This window comes from Haliotis cracherodii, unplaced genomic scaffold (genome assembly GCF_022045235.1).
Source record: "Haliotis cracherodii isolate W230 unplaced genomic scaffold, xgHalCrac1.p SCAF_1, whole genome shotgun sequence".
Classification (NCBI taxonomy): Eukaryota; Metazoa; Mollusca; class Gastropoda; order Lepetellida; family Haliotidae; genus Haliotis; species Haliotis cracherodii.
Window position 1 is genome coordinate 31,830,717 of NW_027266264.1, and position 21,725 is coordinate 31,852,441.

A 21,725-nucleotide genomic window follows, 5' to 3' on the forward strand; every position below is an offset into this window, starting at 1 on the left:
AGCGTGTACCCCAGCCTATATCAACGCCTAGTTTCTACCCTTGCCACATCAAGGCAATTTATCTTGGCTCGACCCTGGCGCCATCTCGCGTACAACACGAGTTGTGCCCCTTGTAATGAAAACGCAATATCCAATCAAATCGCTGGTCTTATCTCGTATAGCTTCCCAAAGATGGCGACGACCATAGGCGACGACCTAGTCGATTAGATACAGAAAACATTTTGCGATTTCACCGCTGACACAAAATCAACGGCAATCGTTAGGGGGTGAGGGTAGGGTGGGGAGGTGTGTTTAAAAGATGGAAAAGACATAATCATGTCAACAAAGACAGGCAGCGGTAAATCACTTTTATACTAAGGTGTACCAGTCGCAGATGTTGATTTGGTGAAACGTTCCCTGATTGGACTATCGATAAGTGCGATTGTCCAATCATATTTCGCAAAGAAAAGTGGGCTTGATGTGGCAAGGGTCGAGACAAGACTTGTATAAAAAGGTTAGTGGACGCTCTCGCCTCCGGAAGATGAACTTAGCATAGAACAGTATATCAGTTATATCATGACATGTCAGCTTAAATGTCTGAGGAAAGCTCAAAGTGATACATTTCGCAATGCTAGCATGAAGTAACATTCTTACCATTCAGACAAAGGGCGGTAGGGTGGTCCAGTTGTTTGAGCCTTGGCTCGTCACGTTATAGACGTGGTTCAATTCCTATCAACGTCCCATTCTAGGCGATCCCCTCTGGATATTTCTGGAATATTGCAAAAATGGCGAAACACCCTATCCATTTACATGTATGAGATTCATAACACATTCAGCTGTGACAATCAATGTACAGGAATATAACAGAAGCTTACCTCACACTGTAGAGTAGTGTACATATACACTCTCCCCCTTCTTCTTGGCCAAGACCGCCTCCGTGGTCTAGTGGTAGAGTGTCCGCCCGGAGAGCGGAAGGTCCGGGGTTCGATCCCCGACCGCGTCATACCAAAAGACGTTAAAGGATGGTACTTGTTGTTACCGTGTCTGGCGCTCGGCATTGAGGGGCTAAAACAAGGACTGGTCGGCTCGGAGTCAGTATACTGTGTCTGAGTGGGGTATTCATGTTAAACTGCGGCATGGTATCTCAGTGAGCTAGCACTATCAATCGGCATCAGTCCGGTCTAGTACAAGCAGCCACACAAACACACACACGTACATGCACGTCGCTATATAAGTGAAATAATCTTGGACGCGACGTTAAACCCCATTTCACCTCACCTCTTCTTGGCCATGTTTTTTTCAGGTTTGATACTACACTACCGTACAGGGGCGGTAGGGTAGCCTAGTGGTTAAAACGTTCGCTCGGCACGCCGAAGACCCGGGTTCGATTCCCGAAATGGGTACAATGTGTGAAGCCCATTTCTGGTGTCACCCGCCGTGATATTGCTGGAATATTGCTAAAAGCGGCGTAAAACCATGCTCACTCACTCACTACCGTACATTGATAATATTAGACTGTGAGTGATTAAAGCCAACTTGAAGTATGTTTAAATCTCACGAAGATAAAATTACCTTATTTATAGAATTATGGTGAGTGAGTGAGTTAATATTTAACGTCACATCGGCAGTATTTCAGCCATATCGTGACGAAATATATAATTATGGAACATCCAGTTGACATATTTTATGGTTTCATTGCAATTTCTTTTCTTTTTTTTTGGTCATAATTTATGTTTCTACCTTCTGAAACAACGTTTCTTTATTCTGGAATTAAAAACTACTATTTTGTATGATTTAATATCCACAAAATGTATTTACCCATGTCATGATATACGCTTGCAGTGTCTTGAAATATTTCTTTGTTTTACGTTATTTGAAAATACAGTAATGTGAATGTCATAAACACTTTGTTCATTCATTTATGAATTTAGACAAGAAATACGTTGCTGATAAGGTAATAAATATTTTAAATGTCTATGGAATATTGTGAGGGACAATCTTGCGATCTTGTAATTCCGCATCATTTGCACATTTAGCTGGTTTCCAAAGATCGAGAATGCGAGGATGTTCCTGACACTATTCCTTACATGTCAGCTGTACAGCATGGGCACGTAATGTAGAACTACCGTAATACATTAGCTTAAGACGCATTCACTAGAAATTCTATTGTCCCAGTGCCATGATTTGTTTGTATGTTGTTTGACGCCGCACTCAGAAACATTCCAGCTATATGACGGCAGTCTATAAATAACCGAGTCCGGACCAGATAATTCAGTGATTGATATCATGAGCATCAATCAATTGGGATCCGATGACATGCATCAACCAAGTCTGTGATCCTGATCACCCGATCCGGTACATGAAGTTTTGTCGACTCTAACAACAATCATGGCCCAGCGCAATGAAGATTGAGCGTTCACGGCATGAGCTATGGCTTATTTGTATCGAGTGAGTGAGTGAGTGAGTTGGGTTTAACGCCGCTTTGAACAGATTTCCAGTTATATCACGGCGTGTCAGTTTAATATGGGAGGAAATCCAGAAGTGACGTAGGTCTTCGTACCACTTCGTTGAAACCCACGAGCACGGGTATGGTGCTGACAAACCTAGAAACATAATCGGGTCGAACCGGGATTCGAACCCACAATGATAGGTTTCTGGCATGCCCAAGGGACGCAATTCTTAGAAAACTGGGCCACCGATCAAATAGCAGTGATACTAGGTGTTCGGGAAAAGGTGAGCGTATCCTGCTCCTACGTTGGCACATGTCGCAAACACATGCAAAGGCTATTCAAATTGTTCACCAACAAAAACACAGGAACGTATGGTATAAGTGAAAATAAGGAATTGCATCGAACATCATTTTTGTCAATGATGCGTCAAATTTGGAAATGTCCTCGACATGTCTTCCCAAGAATATTTTTGAAAGCTTTACTTAGGCCTTTAATGTTGTAACCTTGATCAATCGACCTTTGAAAAAGAATCGTGTGCCACTCTTTAAAATCTTCGTAGATAAAGCTTGTTCGATTTTACCTCGAAAGTTGTAAAAGGTAGACACCCGGGGCAGGAGCTGCTGGGATATAGCTCTACATAAAGGGAGTGAGTTTTACACCGCTTTTAGCAATATTCCAGCAATATCACGGCGGAGGACACCAGAAATGGGTTTCAAACATTTTACCCATGTCGGGAATCGAACCCGGGTCTTCGGCGTGACGAGCGAACGCTTTAACCACTAGGCTACCCTACCGCCCCAACAAAAAGGGAAAGATGATTGTTTGAAAGCTGAAGTCATAATTCTTGCCATACAGTCGAAAAGTTTTGCACTCTAAATCTTTATGCATAGATCAAATATGAAACAGACAAGGCGGTCTCACTGGAAGTTAACTGGTCATTTGATGGTTATCGAACAATACAAGCTAGTCGGTATACCTGATATGCCAAATTAACTTGTTTTGATTTTGTCAATCCGAGCAGAAATTACTGTTCATATGCATTTAAAAACAGATCACCAAGAAGGGGGTCACAATTGGCTCCAATGTCTTTATGTCTTTATGCCTACTTGTTTTTATGTCTTATCCCCAAAATATGCGAAGATGTTATCAACCAGTGACTAAGTGAGTTGGGTTTAACGCTGCTTTGAACAGTTATTTCAGTTATATCACGGCGTGTCAGCTTAATATGGGAGGAAAGCCTGAAGAGACGCAGGACTCGGACGTTTACCAATTTGTTGAAAGCCACGAGCACGGGTATGATGCTGACAAACCAAGAAGCATAATCGGGGCGATCCGGAATTTGAACTTACTTTCATAGGTTTCTGGCGTACCCAAGGGACGCAACTCTGCACAATGAATTGCCGCGCCTTACACGACCAGGCTACCTGTGCCCCGGTATTAATGAGATCCAGCATTTCACATATTGTTTTCTTAGTTAATGATGACAATTGCTTTTGTCTTTGATAAATTGTCCTGAACCACTGAAGATAGATATATAAATATACTACTCAAAGTTTCCAAAAAAAGAGAAAAAGATTGAAATGGCGGGAAGACAGGTTTCTCCTGATTGCAGCAAGACGTCATCACTGTGTGACTGCGACCACACTTAGAACTGACATGTGGAACGCCAGTGGCTTTAACGTCTCCGGTCTCCAGCTGGTCTCCGGTCACGGGGGGCATGCATTCGCATTCCACTGACCCAACATCACAGGCAGGCACGTTTGGATTGGGCTAAAGAACACATCAATTGGACAGACGAAGACTGGGCCAAAGTACTTTTCAATTATGAATTGAGATACGTCTAGACTTTACAGATCTGGTGCAATCGGACCGGACTTCATTCTCATGGACGAAAACGCACGACCTCATCGTGTTTGGGTCGTTGATGCTTAGTTAGAGCAGGAGACAAATGTCCGCCTGGAGTGGCTAGCCCGGTCACAAGACCCTATCAAACGTTCATTTGTGCCTCGTCACTTAATCATCACTCGTTAAAATCACGAAATCACGAAAATAACGCGATTCATAACAAATGAACTATGTATTATGACTCTCAGAGACATGTTGGAGAGTCTTCCATATACCTTTCAACTTTTCACCACGCTGACTTGGTTGTCATCGGATCCCAATTGAGTGGATCGATGCACGTGATATAAATCTCTGGATTGTCTGGTTAGACTAGATTATTTACAGACCGCCGTCATATGGCTGCAATATTGCTGAGTGCAGCGTTAAACAACAAGCCAACCAACTTTCGTGTATGCAATATGGCTATTGTCATGTGTTACTCCTACAGGTTTTATTTGGCCAGGTTGAATTAGTCAGTCTCATAGTAGATTGCCACTGAAATTGTCAACTTTTACTGGTTTAGACCAATTGGCTGTCCCAGTAAAACTGAAACAAGTCAAACAAAACCCGAGTTTAAGATGTATATCAATCTGAGTGCTGCGTTAAACAACAAACAAAAACCCTGTCACCACATGCACTCTCACTATGGTAACTGCTGTGGTGTGAAAGGGTCGGACAAATAATGTGTCATGCACAGAAGGAAGATGAAACCACACCAGGCAGGTATCTCCCAGACCTGAGTCATTTGTCATTTTAGCGTTTTTACAACCCAGTCAAGAAGCTACTTGTCTATAGTGTAAAGGATAACACCGATGACTGTGATGGCCACCACCTTTCTATTGGCACTTCTAGGTAAGTACAAGACGTGAAACTTTACCTTGATCTACTGGCTCAGCTCCATAGGGACGACTTGCCCTAATCGACAGGGTGTACTATAGCAAATAATATTTTATGTACATCTTAATTCTACATCTCTATTACTGAGATCAACACAGCTGAGGAATGCCTACCCTAAACATACATGACAGGCAAATACTATGTATAAGGCATGATACTCAATAGTACGAGGGGCGGTCGGGTAGCCTAGTGGTTAAAGCGTTAGTTCGTCACGCCGAAGACCCAGGTTCGATTCCCGACATGGGCACAATGTGTGAAGCCCATTTCTGGTGTCACCCGCCGTGATATTGCTGGAATATTGCTAAAAGCGGCGCAAAACCATACTCACTCACTCACTCACTCAATGGTACGAAACCGAAATTCGTTCATATGCATATGTGCGAATTTACTCTGGGCGGTACAATCTGGATTAACGGGGTTCCACTATATTTCCAACTCTTTCAAATGCGTGCTGATTTTATTTCCAAATCGACTGCAAGGGAATACATTCGAGAATATGTTTTCATTCAGTGCTTTCATTCGTAATATTCTATGGCGATCTTCAGCAGTTGAACTATCTATGGCCATCTTTTGCCCGCCGGAGAACCACTGCGCCGACGACGTCTGTCACAACACCGGCTTCTGTAAACATGGATGCGAAGAAGGCTGGAACGGACCGAAATGTGACACCCAGACTGTGTGTCCAAACTGTCAATGGGGGCACTGCAACAAGGCGAGAGTGTGCATCAGCGGCTGCCTCGGTGGTTTCTATGGTGACACGTGCAACAAGACATGTCACGTGCACTGTAAAAATAAATGTGACTTCAAGACCGGTGTCTGCTTGGGTGGCTGTACACCAGGATGGTATGGACCATACTGCGGAGACAAATGTGGAGAAGGTTGTATCCAAAACTCGTGTCATCGGTGGCTAGGCAAGTGTCAGTGCCGCTCTGGAAGGTTCACAGAACGTTGTAATCAGGAATGCTTTGGTTGTCTCGGTAGGGTCTGTGATCATCATGACGGTAGGTGCAGGAGAGGATGTAGAAGTGGTTGGACAGGGGCCGCGTGTTCTACCAACATGTGCGTGAACTGTGTCAACAGCGCATGTCCGTCGTGGACATCCGGTGCGAGATGTCATGGCTGCGTTTCCGGTTACCGTGGTCGAACGTGTGAAGTAAAATGTGCCGACAACTGTGCCATCTGTTCACAATTCGGCAACACGTGTAGTGAGTGTAAACTGGGGTCATCTTGTATCACCGTGCCAACAACCAAAGTTTCGTCAACCGTTACCAGTTACGGGGTCTCCAGCAGCAACAACACAGTGACGTCAGAGAGTAAGACTCCAGTTCCCAACACGGGACGTTCAAATGTGGTCCAACACGAAGCAACAGGGTGGGATGCATGTGAGTTTGAAATTTGTTTTGACATTCATACATCTATCACGGACATAAAAAAATTGTAAATTATTCCATGAAATTTGAGTGGCTAACCAAGTAATTGTTTTCCGCTTATGATTCCAATAGACCGAAAACAATATGCCGATAATGGACAGGGTTGGCCTTGAGTTGCATAACTGCTCTGAATAGTGCCGCCGATTTCGTATCCTTGTCTACAGTTGTTTGTTTAAATGCTTAAACGAGCAGTTTGTGAAGTTATTATTTTGAACTTATTTATTTCTACATAATTCCTTCAATTTATTGTTGTTGCGTTTATGGAGGTGTAAGTGCAATAGAGTATATCCGAGTTTTTATCAGACAATCGGGAAAGAGAAATTCGGTACTAGGCAACATTTTTTAAGTTCATGGAAACATAAACTTTTAAAAAATCGTTTGGATAGTCCATCAACTATCACATTCAATTAATTAATAAACGTTAGAATGAATATATAACGTGTCAGCAGACAATCCCCAATCCAAACAGCCGATTCTCGTTATCTAGGCTTCCACTATGTTTGCTTGCTTGTTTGTTGTTTTACGCCGAACCCAGCAATATTCCAGCCATATGACGGCGGTCTGTAAATAATTGAGTCTGGACCAGACAATCCAGTGATTGACATCATAAGCATCGATCCGATGACATGCATCAACCAAGTCAGCGGCCCTGACCACCCGTACCTGATAACAATAATCTAAATCGGAATGGGCGGGTGGTTGTTTTTTGTGTCAAATGTAGAAAAAAATATCAGAGGGAAGAGTAGTTCAATGTCAGTGATAGGGTTGTAGGTATAGCCTAGTGGTTAAAGTGTTCGCTCGCCACGAACGAGACCCGGGTTCGATTACCCCAAATGGATAGAATGTGTAAAGCCAATTTCTGGTGTCCCCCGTCGTGATATTGCTGGAATTTTTAGGCGGTCACTAAATCGAAAGGTCACGGTGACATATTATACATAAAACACATTTCGTATTTCAGACTCCTCTTCCGCGATCAGAAGGACTAGTTTCATTTTCGCTTGTATCCTCTTGGCCTTTGGACTGTTTCTCACTGCATGGTGTGCCCAGCAAACGTGGTATGTTGGATGTTTAAATAAAGGGTGAGTGAGAGTTAACGCCGATTTTAACAGTATTTCAGTGATATCACGGCGTGTCTGCTTGATGTGGGAGGAAAGTCCGAAGTGACGCAGGTCTTTGACGTTTACCACTTTGGTGAAACGAACGCGCACGAGTAGGTTGCTGACAAACCTAGAAACTTGAACATGGCGAACCAGGATTCGACCCCACGATCATCAGTTATATGCCTGAAGGCCTCAATTGCGGCGCCTTCGACGACTGGGCCACCTGTGCCCGCGGATGTTTATATTATGTGTGAGTAATGAATCATAACCAGGATGAATTTGGGATGCGAACCCATAACAGATGATTCTGCCTGTTTGATGATGATTTCAATAATCCCAAATAATTGAACATATGCTATCCTGATTTCAAAGAAAATTGACATCTCCCCTTCATCCGTTATGATGTACCGTTAATATGTCATATAACGTGGCATGCTTGCATTTTGGCCAGTTGGAAATTAACAGGAACTGTTCTGCTTTAGTTCAGGGTAATTTTACAATGTTGTTTAATGGTTGTACTTCCTTGAGGAAAATATATCTCTCGCTAAACATTGATGAGTCACTAATTCTTCCTTGTTTTACTTTTAAATATAAATACATATTTGTACACATGTGACCCTTACAGAGAAACCCCGTTATTTCAGTCACCGTTAATCCGCAACCATGTCTTTCGACAGATTACAGTTGCGTCTATATGTAAACTAATCACGGGAACGTGTCTACGTACTTAACATTCGTTATTCCGGACAAACTCACGATCGCCGTCCTTATTAAAGAGGTTTACTCTATGTTTCAGGAGACTATCGCAGATGAAACCAAATAAACGAACGGGTTTGGATTATATCTACTCGGTGAATAACGCACAAAGGCATTCTCAATCCGGATTAACGCATTTACAAGAGGCTGACGTCTACTATGACGGTATCCACACCAGTCTTGGTGACATCAGAACCCAGCGTGATGGACGTTACCGAGACATCCCAGTTCGTTATGAGTCTTTGAGATACACGCACAGTATCAATTATAATGACCTGCAGTAAAATTGGTCATTGTAGTTTTGAATGTGAATGTGGTTTAATGTTGCATGTAAGATGCTTTCACTTAAATTGTTACGTTAATGCATACAGGTATCCCGGTTATATTGTGGTAACTCACTGACATACCATGCCGCAGTTTAACACGGATACCCTACTAACTCACATTATAACACTCCGAGACTACCAGTCCTTGTTTGATCCGCTTAATGCCGATTGCGCGGCACGATAGGATACCAACAATTTACGGGATTCAACCAGGGTCCTTTCACTCTTCGGGCTGACGCTCTTTCCACTACACCACGGAGGCGGTCTATTGTTTCAAAGCGTCACAAATAGCGTTACATTGAGTTAACGTCTCATTAACGTTGTAACTACAAAATATATAAGCTTGTCTGTGAGAAAACATCGATATATCATAAACATAATTTTATTCCTGAAAATAGTGTTGAGTTATATTAGTATACTTTATATTTTCTGGCCATTGGTATTTTTTACAAGATGATGATATTCCAATGACACACGTACATGTGCATTTACATTAGTCATGTGTTAGTCTTTATAATTATCACCGCGAACAGTCTTTCCCTGACCAGATGTGGAATCATAAAATGTTGAACTGTATCTGGATAAAAGATGGAATGGACCATAACAACATCAGTAACAACTGGACAGTGTCCTCTGCTTAACAACAACATTCACATGTTCATCAATCAATTAACGTTTGATCGTAAACTGTTGGGTGTAACAAATCGCCCACAGTGTGCTGCAACGCTTTACACTGAGATCATGCATCGATATGTATCAATACAAAGAATACATAAACGTGCACAAAGTAATTCGTGTCGTGCCAGGATAACACTGATCGTTGTTCGTAATGTCAACCACTGGTTTGCCAAGAACATCCTTTTTACAGAAAGCCACATAAAGCTTCTATATAACTGCTGCATAATGCAAGATTCACGATTGATTGTGTAGTCCGAGACGTATGAATAAGGTCCTTCAAACAAGACGTTACTGGTATGGTCGGTTAAAAATAAATCATTTACATACTTAGGCGTCTCCATTTCACAAACATTTAGACCTAGACTGAAAAGGTGTACTAAAAGACAGGGCCTTATCTTTCTTCAGTAAACCCGCACGGACAGCATCATCGTCCTGTCGTCATGATGTCACACTTACACATATTTTATTAACTCACAATCCAACTCGCTTCTTGAGCGAGTGAGCAAGTGAGTTTGGTTTTACGCCGCATTTAGCAATATTCCAGCATATCACGGCGGGGGACACCAGAAATGGGCTTCACACATTGTACCCATGTGGTGAATCGAACCCTGGCCTTGAAAATATGCAGGATAAAAGTTTTTAAAGGCGATGGCATCAGGATTCTTCTTTAATGTTTGCTGTAACATCTACGTCTCCTATGATTCGATCAAACACCTTTCATACATTCAGACAGAAGGGTCAATGGTGAGAAACAGGGATTTCGTTAACGTAAACATCGGAGCTGCTACCTGCTTTTCTTTTTTATGGCCAACTGATCCAGCAATTTTGGAGTTCACTGCCACCAGATTTGTCAGAAGGTCGTGATTGTCCGAAGCAGAAGAGTCTAGAACTTCACACAGCCTCTTGATATACCAGCTACCCTGTGACCTGTGCCTGTAGCTTGCGTACCCGGGAGGGGTACAGTATCCGATGAGGAAGTCGGCCTCGTCTGCAACGATCTGAGCTTCTTCTCCATCACCTCCTTCAGCTTCTGACATCTTTCTGGGTAGTTTCAAACCAAGCATACGAGCTTTGCCTCTGTCGGCTTGGACAAAGAATATCTTGGGTTTACCTGCAAGTGATGGACATTGTCTTGCTGTGAACTCAGAAGTAATCTCAGACAAAGGCAATGACGCCCCATCAGTGCCGTAAAGGACGTTGTTATTCCCGTGAGTCAGCAGGCAGCAAATAAAGGCATCGTATCCTGAGTGATCGGTGTGTTTTGAAAACTCTAGAATACGAGCTCTAATACCATCTGAAGTTAAATCGCGTTCCTTCACGACTAGAAATCCCAGCCTGGTGAATGTTGTATACAGTTTGTCCTCATCAACCTCTGATCCTGACCTTGTTCGGAACCTTGGGGTGGAGAACTCTATGTTGTTGATGATGAGACATATTCCACGGCCACTACCTTGTCTCACTACGTACTCTGAAACATTATCAGTAAGAACTGATTGAAGTTGGTTCGAATTGAGATAAGGACACCCAATAACGATAACCACACAAGACCTCAATTAGGTTTCAATCTTTAATACGCTCTTCAAAAAAAAGAAACTTGACATAGATGTGAGGTGAGGTGAGGTGAAATGGGGTTTAACGTCGCGTCCAAGATTATTGCACTTATATAGCGACGTGCGTGCACGTGTGTGTGTGTGTGTGTGTGTGTGTGTGTGTGTGTGTGTGGCTGCTTGTACTAGACCGGACTGATGCCGATTTATAGTGCTAGCTCACTGAGATATCATGCCGCAGTTTAACATGAATATCCCACTCAGACACAGTATACTGACTCCGAGCCGACCAGTCACTTGTTTTAGCCCCTTAATGCCGAGCGCCAGACAGGGTAACAACAAGTACAATCTTTTAACGTCTTTTGGTATGACGCGGTCGGGAATCGAACCCCGGGCCTTCCGCTCTCCGGGCGGACGCTCTACCACTAGACCACGGAGACGGTCTTGACATAGATGTAAAACCACTTTTTGCCAAATATCTTAAATAATTACATTAAATGAGAACCAAATAAGTCAAACAGAAAGATGATGTGTCTATAATTCGCGAAAACACACGCAAAGCAGCTTCATCCAAACGCAACCGCCTGTAAAAAACGTGCAGCACAGGATCCTGCATTTAGGCATGCAGGCCCCCCTGCTGAATGGGTATAAAAATCCACATCAACAGCTGTTCATACAGTCCTTATTAACGGCAGTAGAGGCGGTGACAGAATGCCAAGACTGAATGCAGCTCAACGGAACAACGCCATTGGGAGATTACAAGCTTGAGCAACTCAGCAAGAAGTGGCCAGGCTTTTTGGCGTCATCTCCGTACTGTGGACCCGATACAACAACACCAACAGAGTTGACGGCAGACCAACGTCAGGAAGATCAAGGGTGACAACCCAAGCACAAGATCGATACATCCGGCTGCGACACCTCCGAGACCGCACTACCACAGCCACGTCTACAACCACACAGATCCCTGGGGTACGCAAAATATCAGATCAAACGGTACGCAACAGACTGAGGGAGGCTGGACTTCTTTTTTTGCACGAAAACCTGTTTGACGTCATGTATTGACCCCACGTCATCTGGCGGACCGTCTGCTTTGGTGCCAACAGAGGGTTAGGTGGGCACGTGCAAGATGGAGAAATGTACTGTTTACTGACTAAAACCGTTTCCTACTCACACGTGCTGATGGGCGCGCACGTGTCTACAGACGTCGGGGTGAACGTTACGCTCCCAACTGTGTGAAGCAGGTTGTCCCATTCGGTGGCGGGAGTGTCATGGTATGGGCCGGAATTCATCACGGTGGTAGGACGCCTCTCGTGCATGTGACAGGTGTGGGTTACAGAGACTTGATCCTACAGCTTTACGTTCTTCCTCACGTCAAGGTTCATGGCGGACAGTTCCAGCAGGGCAACGCTCGACCGCATATTGCACGTGTTTGTCAGGACTTCTTACAGCACAACAACATCCAGACATTACCTTGGCCAGCCCAGTCACCAGATTTGTCCCCGATTGAGCATCTGTGGGACGAGTTGGATCGACGCGTTCGCAGAAGGAATCCACCGCCCAATACATTTCCGGCGCAGCTTGATGCACTTCAGCATGAATGGCACATCTAACAGCACATCTAACAGCATGTTATGGACAACTTGATTGCATCTATGGGTCGTCGGTGTCAAGCGATACTGACATTTTCTGTACCCCTGTGACATTAACTGTATCGTGTAACTGTATTAGTCTGTCTAGGTGACACAATTAATGTTTTGAACATTGTGTACATTGATCTTCAAACAGTGTTTCAGTTATGGTTTCTGTGTCCTAATTTGAAACAATCGCATTATATTACATTTTGAAAGTCAGTGTCAAGTTTCTTTTTTTGAAGAGTATATATTCCACAGTATCTATGCAACTTGTTCCTAGAAAACCAGACATTTTTATATCAATTGAAAATTCCTCAACATTGGAATGGACATCTTTTTTATGCATTTGGATACATGCATTTTGTACATTTTTAGTCTTATTCAGGTTGTGGGGAAGATAAGTGGTCAAAAAGTTCACGCGTGTATGATTACCAACATAGGACGAATGTATGAAGCCAATTCTTATTGCCCCCCCAACCCCAACCCCCAACTGCACCGTTATGAGCATTAACCTACTTATAACACCACTCACTCGTATTCTCATCTGTACTAGTCAGGGCGGTAGGGTAGCCGAAGACCTTGCATCGATTCCCAACTTGGGTACACTGCGTGAAGCCCATTTCAGATGTCCCCGCTGTGGCACTGCAGGAACAATGCTTAAAGCAGCTTAAAACCATACTCTCGCTCACTCATCAAAGCTTACCCTCCTCCTTCATAACGTTTCCGCCCTGGAGAGTCTGTGCAACAAATTCATCAACATCCCGCATCTCAACTTCAGATCCTGTTGTAGATGGATCTTCTGACGGAGTATTATTGGGAGAATCAACCACATCGCCAAAATCTGCAATTTCGGTGTAATCCACAACGTCCTGTTCCTTGGGTTTGTGTTGACAATAACATTCTAAAGAAGTTCGTCCTTCTTGTTTGAACTGTTTATGATAGTTCGGATATCTCTTGTTCAGCGCTTCAATGATATCTTCATGACTAACTTCACCGCTTTCGAGTTCTCCCCACTTGCATCTGTTTGATAGCCCCCCTCTGCATAGATCGGCGTGCAGCGATAGATGGATTGCTTTCCTCTTCAGAAGAGGCTTTGCAAGTCGATGTACCTTCACATTGGAAATTAGGTTATAACGCATTAGTTAATGAGTTGGGTTTAACGCTGCTCATAAAAGTATTTCAGTTTTAGGATGGTGTATCAGCTGAATACAGACGGAAAGTCCAAAGTGACACAGATCTCAGACATCAAACAATAGTTATCATTGTTAATAATGCTACATCCGTAACATCATTGCCGTAATCCTATATTCTGGCTGTCATCACACTATAAAAATCTTTACATTTTCAACAGAAGTCTTCTTCACTGTCAGCTATTCATCATCAGTCGTATGTGTAATAGTCTTCCCCTGCCCAGCGAACAGGATTGTGGCAATGATGTGACAGAGGTAGGGTTTTTTAGATGATTAATAATCCATATGTACCTGAACATTATCTCTAACTCTGCACGACAAGCACTGCTTTTCTTCAAAACTTTCTTCCATTTCGGACAATTTTTCTACTAATTTGGTAAACAAATGTGGATGGTCTTTCTGAACTGCTGGTAGGAACGTATAATTGAACTCTTCCGGTGATAATTTATCACATATAATTTCCAAAAAGTCTCTATTTTTGTCGCGTGCAGATGTTTTTGCTCGAATGCTCCTGTCGTCAGATTCTGACATAATGTGTTCCTGATGTAGAATGTCCAGCAGATTAGTTCCTTCAAGATCCAAATTGTCTACAAGGTCATAAAAACACTCCTTCAGCAGTTTCCTCTGGATATCGCCTATCCCTGCAACTGAGAGTTGGTTTCGTATTAACATAAGTATAACATAAATATTAAAATAAGAAAACATCCTAATGTTTGAAAAATCTAATATCTAAAAGCTTTAATGGCGGTATTGTGGAAAATTCACAGCTACGAGGAACGGCTGAAAAGTTCTAAGCCTAACTACATAGGATGTAGAGTGTGTGAGTGTGAGTTCGGTTTTAAGCCGCTTTTAGCAATATTCCAGCAATATCACGGCGGTGGACACCAGAAATGGGCTTCACACATTGTACCCATGTCGGTAATCGAACCCGGGTCTTCGGTGTGACGAGCAAACGCTTTAACCACTAGGCTACCCGACCGCCCCTCCTGGGAAGAATACAAAGTCTGTTCCATGAGCTGACAAGCTGTTTGCCTCGGTTTTCTTAGAGTCCAATGAAATCCTACAACTGGACTACAGTCCGTTTGACTACACATTTCTATACGAAATAACATGATAGTTTCTTAAAGAACCTCATCCGTCATGGGTCTTAAAATAAACAAAATTCAGATTTTGTTGTGTACAGGGCATTCATGGTCAAGTACCGTTTGATGTTTCATACACTTTTCTGGATTTCGAGTTATTTTGCAATTCATCGTTCTCATTTGTACATTTCTATACAAAATTACATGATAGTTTCTTAAAGAACTTCATCCGTCATGGGTCTTAAATTAAACAAAATTCAGATTTTGTACGGTACAGGGTATTCATGGTCAAGTACCGTATTGATGTTTCATACAACTTTTCTGGATTTTGAGTTATTTTGCAATTCATCGTTCTCATTTGGTGTCAAACGGACAGTACCTCAAAGTAGAATAGGGGCGTTATTCAAAGTGGACTATGTCATTGGGTGGACAATCTCTTAACCACGAGGGACAGTCCAGCTACATAAGCCGGAGATACTCTCACCACAGACACCCTCTCTCACCACAGGCCGCTGGGGTTTAAGAGATAAATATGACACGTTCTCACACCCGAACAATAAATCAGGTGGGCTAGGACACACTCTCAACGGGCGGACAATCCCTCAACCCATGAGAGAAAGACTGGCAATATGACCTCCTTCTCCTCAACCCCTTTGCTACGACTGACATTAATATATGTTAAACTTTTGGAGTAACGATAGTAGCTAGGATGTCATTGTAAAACGGGAGTTAACAAGGGAGTTAACTGACTACAAAAGTTCAGTTTCCACCCTTGCCGAACTATGCTGGAATTCCTGGGCCCGATCGTAGCGCCACCAGTGGATATTACGAATTATGTCCCTTCTATGCTTCTCCTAAGGACCAATCAGATTCTCCCTCTCGTATCACTTGCATTTGTTTAAAACAAAATGGCGGCGCCCAGTCAGGACGATCTGATCTAAAATCAGTATCTATATTGTGATAAAACGGGTCTTACATCGCGAAGTGCATCAACTCACGTGAGCACCTTGAATTAAAACATGAAAAGATTAGGAAAATATCTGCTGACAACGAGTTGGCGGTGCACATGCTTTGCAAATCCTGCAATCAACCGAAATCTGCATGACAGTTTAAGAACCGGATTTCGATTTCGTTGCGCGATTTTGATTGGACTATGCGGTTTGTCCAGCCAAAATGTAACTCCATAATACCAGCCTAGTTCGACAAGGGTGGAAACTGGACTTTTACAGTCAGTTAACTTTCTTGCCTCGGGAAGATGGCCTGGTCTATGACGTGTTGCAGTGGAAGCTTCTGATCGTCCTTGGTGAACTTACCGAATCCTGTTCGACCTTCATGAAAGTTGGCTTCCACGTCTTTTTCGGCCCTTGATATTGACCTTGTCATCTGTTTAAACTGCTTGTTTTCAGTGATCGGGATGCATTCCTCTGCGTACTTGAGATACCTTCGTTCTAGATTATCGAGTGACTTGTTTAAAGCTTTTTCCAATGTAATTTGAATGTTCTTTTCAAACTGTCTGGCTGCCCCTTCCACGTCGACCTGAGGACGGATTGATGCCTTCACCCTGTCATGGATGCGCTCAAGTAGTTTCAAGGTCAGGTCAGCAACGTACGTGTCACGAGTCATTGTCGTACAGCTACACACGTGAAGGAAGAAAGGGCGCATGTTTAATGATACAATATATAGACACGAGAATACGGAATCATGAGCAACACAAGAGACATGCAGTACTTTCAAGTGAGTGATTTGGGTGTGTGCAACACTGCTTTGCAAAAATATTTCAGTTACACGCAAATCAAGTCCTCATAACTAATTGTCTAAATGAAAATAAAAACTTAACATTGGAAAGGAAATAACTCTCAACTTTCATTCAAAACAATAAACACAATTCGCCCGACAACTTTTGTGAGCTTATGTAATCAATACATGTTCAAAAGTTCAATTCATATTCATTTCGACCTTAGACTATTTTTTTTCTAATATATTTAAACCAAGGCATTAAAATTATCAGAGAGACTTGGCTTAGAATGGATTTCATCCCCGACTGTGCTCTTGTTCAGAGTTGCGTCCCTTGGGCACGCCAGAAACCTGTGATTGTGAGTTTGAATCCCGGTTGGCCCAGCTGGAATAATGTTCAAACTCAATTCACCCACTCACTCTTGAAACACGATTTACAGACGCATTCACACAATGGCGTCTTAGGGCAAGTCCTTTAAACATGCGAAATTAATTATTCTCTAAAATACTTTTAGATGAGTCTGAGGAATGTCTGACTTCTACGGGTACATATTTTAGATCCGGTACCCTCCCAACTCGCACCAGTTACACGAACAATGGGCCAGTGACTGTGACCACGACGCGTGAAGATCCTCGTTATGGCGAATTTCACCAAGGGGTATTACACCAGTAATGATAAGACCAACAGTTTTAACACACGTTTAGATCTCAACACATTTTATACAAAGACAACGTATTTTTGTGATTTTGGACGCAGTAACGTGGATTTGTAAATAGTAAAGTGGCATACATGTCAATAAATAGCTGCCCCTGACAATAGAAGTGACCTAAACCCTAAACCGTATTTCTTCGATTATACGCCAGGCACTCTTTACCCCCAAGTCAATAAAATACGGTATGTATTATCAGATGCACGCATATGAACACAGACATCTGATGCCGCAACTCCCCTATTTCCTCGATTAAAGGCAGGGTAGTTTTTATTCACGGAATTCTCATCGTCATTATCTTTGTGATTTAACAGCGGTATTAAAGAGCGCCTGTAGGCAATGCACGGGTTTTTAATCGAGGAAATACGGTAATTCGGGTGCACCTGACGGGACACTGTTAATGTTACCTATTACACGAAGTAAATAAGTGAGCTCTGCTTATTTACCTTTCAGCGATATCTCTCCTGTTACAATCTTACAAACAGTAACACATTCTCAGAAGTTGGACAATATATGACCAGCTGCGGTTATGTTAACTCACGCTTGCGGCGTGGACCTCGGACCAGGAAGTAGTGTGACGCCTCCGTGTCGATAGTAACTCAACAACGTAGATGCTTTACTATCAGCACGACAAGGTGCAGTTTGACGTCATGAGTGCAGTTAGTGCAGGAAAAATCGATGCATTAATCTCGCACATTTTCCCCTCTTAATCAGCATTGTTTCTACATTAAGCTACTCTTGCTCGGACTATCTTGCTATTAACATTAACAATGTATTCAATGAATCAGGACGCAACGAAAGAAGTTCAGTAGTCTTATCAGGTGAATGGTAGTAGATGTAATGTCCAGCATTAACGTATCAGCACGACGCATGTCGGTTTGTAACGTGTAAGGAATGGGGAGCTTTCTGTTCGGCCTGTAAATTGTATCTATTGGGTATATTCACGACGACCTGTAAAATTTACATATCTTGGAGTATCAGTGAGCTCATACTAAGGCCTGTAAAGTATCAGTGAGCTCATACTAAGGCCTGTAAAGTATACGTATCAGTGAGCTCATACTAAGGCCTGTAAAGTATACGTATCAGTGAGCTCATTCTAAGGCCTGTAACGCATAAGTATCAGTGAGCTCATACTTAGGCCTGTAAAGTATCAGTGAGCTCATACTAAGGCCTGTAACGCATTAGTATCAGTGAGCTCATACTTAGGTCTGTAAAGTATCAGTGAGCTCATTCTAAGGCCTGTAACGCATAAGTATCAGTGAGCTCATACTTAGGCCGGTAAAGTATCAGTGAGCTCATACTAAGGCCTGTAAAGTATCAGTGAGCTCATACTAAGGCCTGTAAAGTATCAGTGAGCTCATACTAAGGCCTGTAAAGTATCAGTGAGCTCATACTAAGGCCCGTAAAGTATCAGTGAGCTCATACTAAGGCCTGTAAAGTATCAGTGAGCTCATTCTAAGGCCTGTAAAGTATAAGTATCAGTGAGCTCATACTAAGGCCTGTAAAGTATCAGTGAGCTCATTCTAAGGCCTGTAAAGTATCAGTGAGCTCATACTAAGGCATGTAAAGTATCAGTGAGCTCATACGAAGGCCTGTAAAGTATAAGTATCAGTGAGCTCATACTTAGGTCTGTAAAGTATCAGTGAGCTCATACGAAGGCCTGTAAGGTATCAGTGAGCTCATACTAAGGCCTGTAAAGTATCAGTGAGCTCATACTAAGGCCTGTAAAGTATCAGTGAGCTCATACTTAGGCCTGTAAAGTATAAGTATCAGTGAGCTCATACGAAGGCCTGTAAAGTATCAGTGAGCTCATTCTAAGGCCTGTAAGGTATCAGTGAGCTCATACTAAGGCATGTAAAGTATCAGTGAGCTCATACAAAGGCCTGTAAAGTATAAGTATCAGTGAGCTCATACGAAGGCCTGTAAAGTATCAGTGAGCTCATACGAAGGCCTGTAAAGTATCAGTGAGCTCATTCTAAGGCCTGTAAGGTATCAGTGAGCTCATACTAAGGCATGTAAAGTATCAGTGAGCTCATTCTAAGGCCTGTAAAGTATAAGTATCAGTGAGCTCATACGAAGGCCTGTAAAGTATAAGTATCAGTGAGCTCATTCTAAGGCCTGTAAGGTATCAGTGAGCTCATACAAAGGCCTGTAAAGTATCAGTGAGCTCATACTAAGGCCTGTAAAGTATCAGTGAGCTCATTCTAAGGCCTGTAAGGTATCAGTGAGCTCATACTAAGGCATGTAAAGTATCAGTGAGCTCATACAAAGGCCTGTAAAGTATAAGTATCAGTGAGCTCATACGAAGGCCTGTAAAGTATCAGTGAGCTCATACTAAGGCCTGTAAAGTATCAGTGAGCTCATTCTAAGGCCTGTAAGGTATCAGTGAGCTCATACTAAGGCATGTAAAGTATCAGTGAGCTCATTCTAAGGCCTGTAAAGTATAAGTATCAGTGAGCTCATACGAAGGCCTGTAAAGTATAAGTATCAGTGAGCTCATACTAAGGCATGTAAAGTTCAGTGAGCTCATTCTAAGGCCTGTGAAGTATAAGTATCAGTGAGCTCATACTAAGGCCTGTAAAGTATCAGTGAGCTCATACTAAGGTCTGTAAAGTATCAGTTTGCTCATACTTAGGCCTGTAAAGTATAAGTATCAGTGAGCGCATACTAAGGCCTGTAAAGTATAAAAATCTATATATCTTGAGGTCGGCGTTAAACAACAAACAAACACTCAAATCATTACATATCGTTTTCGAATAATTCTAAGAGACGACAGAAAGTCTTGATTGCCCAGTCATAATGTCTACACATTAAATATAGCGTTTCTCGGCACTGATGATTGTGTGTTGTCCTGCTTCGCTTCACAGACATACACACCAGATATGAGGTCAATAGTACGCGAACAAAACCCCTCTCGGGCCGCCTCACAGCAGTAGAGCCACATCAAGCCCCGCCGCCTGGAAAAGGAAAGCAATTTTACAATACGTACCGGGTATTTCGTCGCCGAAGACAACAGGATTAACTTTCCCAGTGGTTTGCAGATTCCCACGAAATACTGTACCTACATGTGTGTGTAAGACATCCAGCTGTAAAATCCATGTCGCGTAGCTGACTCTAAATTTAGCAGCCGTATATTCCGAATACGAAACTACAAGTGTGCATTTTAATGAGCATGCGCATTGAGGTCGTGTGCCTTATGCAAAGTGACACACATCTAGACTATAGGGAATTCGGGAGTGACTAAGCAGTAAAATACGTTTCAACGGCCAAATCTTCTACACGTAGGACATACTATTTTATAAATACTTGTAGTGACTGGTAGGGCTGGGACGGGTTATTTTGGGTACCCGGGTCGGGTGGGTACTGAGTAGGACCCGAGTACCCACAGGACTACCCGACCCGTGGTTAGTCACGTGATATATTGTTTAATGAGAAAAAGTATCTGGAACTCTATGGTTATACTACAAGTCACAAATGTTCGCATTCTTTCTGACTATGCACCCATTCCTTCTGACTTTTCATATCTTTGAATAAAGACATAACTTGAGTCAACTTCAGTGTATGCATGACCAGATTTGTAATACATGTATCTAAATACGTTTTACCAGTGCTATGGAAAAAAAATGCCCAGTGGGACATTTTGTACTATCTCTTGAGACCTACATTGGGTACCCGGGTAGGGTCGTGTAATAGGGGGTGGGTACCCGGGTAGTCAATTCGGACTCGTCCCAGCCCTAGTGACTGGTTGTACGTTGTTTTATCCGGCAGTAAGCAATAAAACATGTAAGTGATCAAGTTTGGGACAGGCAAGGAAGTTACTGATAGCATTAGCAATATAAACCATACCGTCGGGGTGCGATGGCATACAGTAATCCACGTCACATATTATAACCATCCGATCTTCATTTTTGTACGCTCTTTCGACAAGCTTGACCCAATTATAAACCTTCGTCAGTTAGCACTCTTCCTGTGCGCGAGGGCTTTCTGTACTATCACAGTATGAAGAGTTAGGTTTCCGTTTATCCATTTTAGTTCCGGAATGTTATTGGACCGGATACTTTCTGGAAAGCCATCCAAAATATATCAAGATCTGAGTACATCCCATTACGGGTCACGTCAGACCGACCTTTCGCAAACTTTGATCGACCAATGGAATGACTAACAAGAAGTCGACAACACCCAATCAGAAGGCAGCTTAATCGAGCTTTACGGCACGAGTTTCAAACTAGCGACTACGTTTCGAAATATATTTTGACATATACTCGATTAAAAAAATAAAAACTGAACAAAACAGTCTGGTCTAGCTGGTCTAGATTGTATGAATACAGACA

General features: G+C 42.6%; 2 protein-coding genes across 4 annotated transcripts; one reads left to right on the forward strand and one right to left on the reverse strand.

The window, feature by feature from the left end:
• The first annotated feature begins 5,125 nt into the window (after window positions 1-5,125).
• On the forward strand, window positions 5,126-8,780 carry LOC139463562 (scavenger receptor class F member 1-like). The gene is made up of 4 exons (XM_071244838.1): window positions 5,126-5,165; window positions 5,756-6,592; window positions 7,599-7,719; window positions 8,537-8,780. The coding sequence occupies exons 1-4, from the start codon at window positions 5,126-5,128 to the stop codon at window positions 8,778-8,780; spliced, it is 1,242 nt and encodes a 413-aa protein (XP_071100939.1).
• Window positions 8,781-9,188: 408 nt separating this feature from the next.
• LOC139475971 (caspase-10-like) lies at window positions 9,189-21,469 on the reverse strand. Of its 3 annotated transcripts, none has more exons than XM_071259209.1 (5): window positions 21,241-21,469; window positions 16,264-16,583; window positions 14,160-14,515; window positions 13,382-13,787; window positions 9,189-10,968 (listed from the first exon to the last, which is right to left on the reverse strand). In XM_071259209.1, exons 2-5 carry the CDS (start codon window positions 16,571-16,573, stop codon window positions 10,226-10,228), a joined length of 1,815 nt encoding a protein of 604 aa, XP_071115310.1. In that variant the 5' UTR covers window positions 16,574-16,583; window positions 21,241-21,469; the 3' UTR covers window positions 9,189-10,225. The 3 variants fall into 3 exon arrangements, with proteins under 3 accessions (XP_071115310.1, XP_071115293.1, XP_071115302.1); XM_071259192.1 differs by lacking the exon at window positions 21,241-21,469 and adding an exon at window positions 20,384-20,542; XM_071259201.1 differs by lacking the exon at window positions 21,241-21,469 and adding an exon at window positions 17,841-17,931.
• Between the last annotated feature and the right edge of the window lie 256 nt (window positions 21,470-21,725).

Coding starts and splice junctions, on each gene's coding strand:
- LOC139463562 (XM_071244838.1), top strand. CDS start 5,126: ATGACTGTGATGGCCACCACCTTTCTATTGGCACTTCTAG. Junction 5,166..5,755: donor CTTTCTATTGGCACTTCTAG/GTAAGTACAAGA, acceptor GGCGATCTTCAG/CAGTTGAACTATCTATGGCC. Junction 7,720..8,536: donor GTTGGATGTTTAAATAAAGG/GTGAGTGAGAGT, acceptor TCTATGTTTCAG/GAGACTATCGCAGATGAAAC.
- LOC139475971 (XM_071259209.1), bottom strand. CDS start 16,573: ATGACTCGTGACACGTACGTTGCTGACCTGACCTTGAAACTACTTGAG. Junction 14,516..16,263: donor TGAAGGTCGAACAGGATTCG/GTAAGTTCACCA, acceptor ACCAACTCTCAG/TTGCAGGGATAGGCGATATC. Junction 10,969..13,381: donor AAACGTTATGAAGGAGGAGG/GTAAGCTTTGAT, acceptor ATAATGTTTCAG/AGTACGTAGTGAGACAAGGT.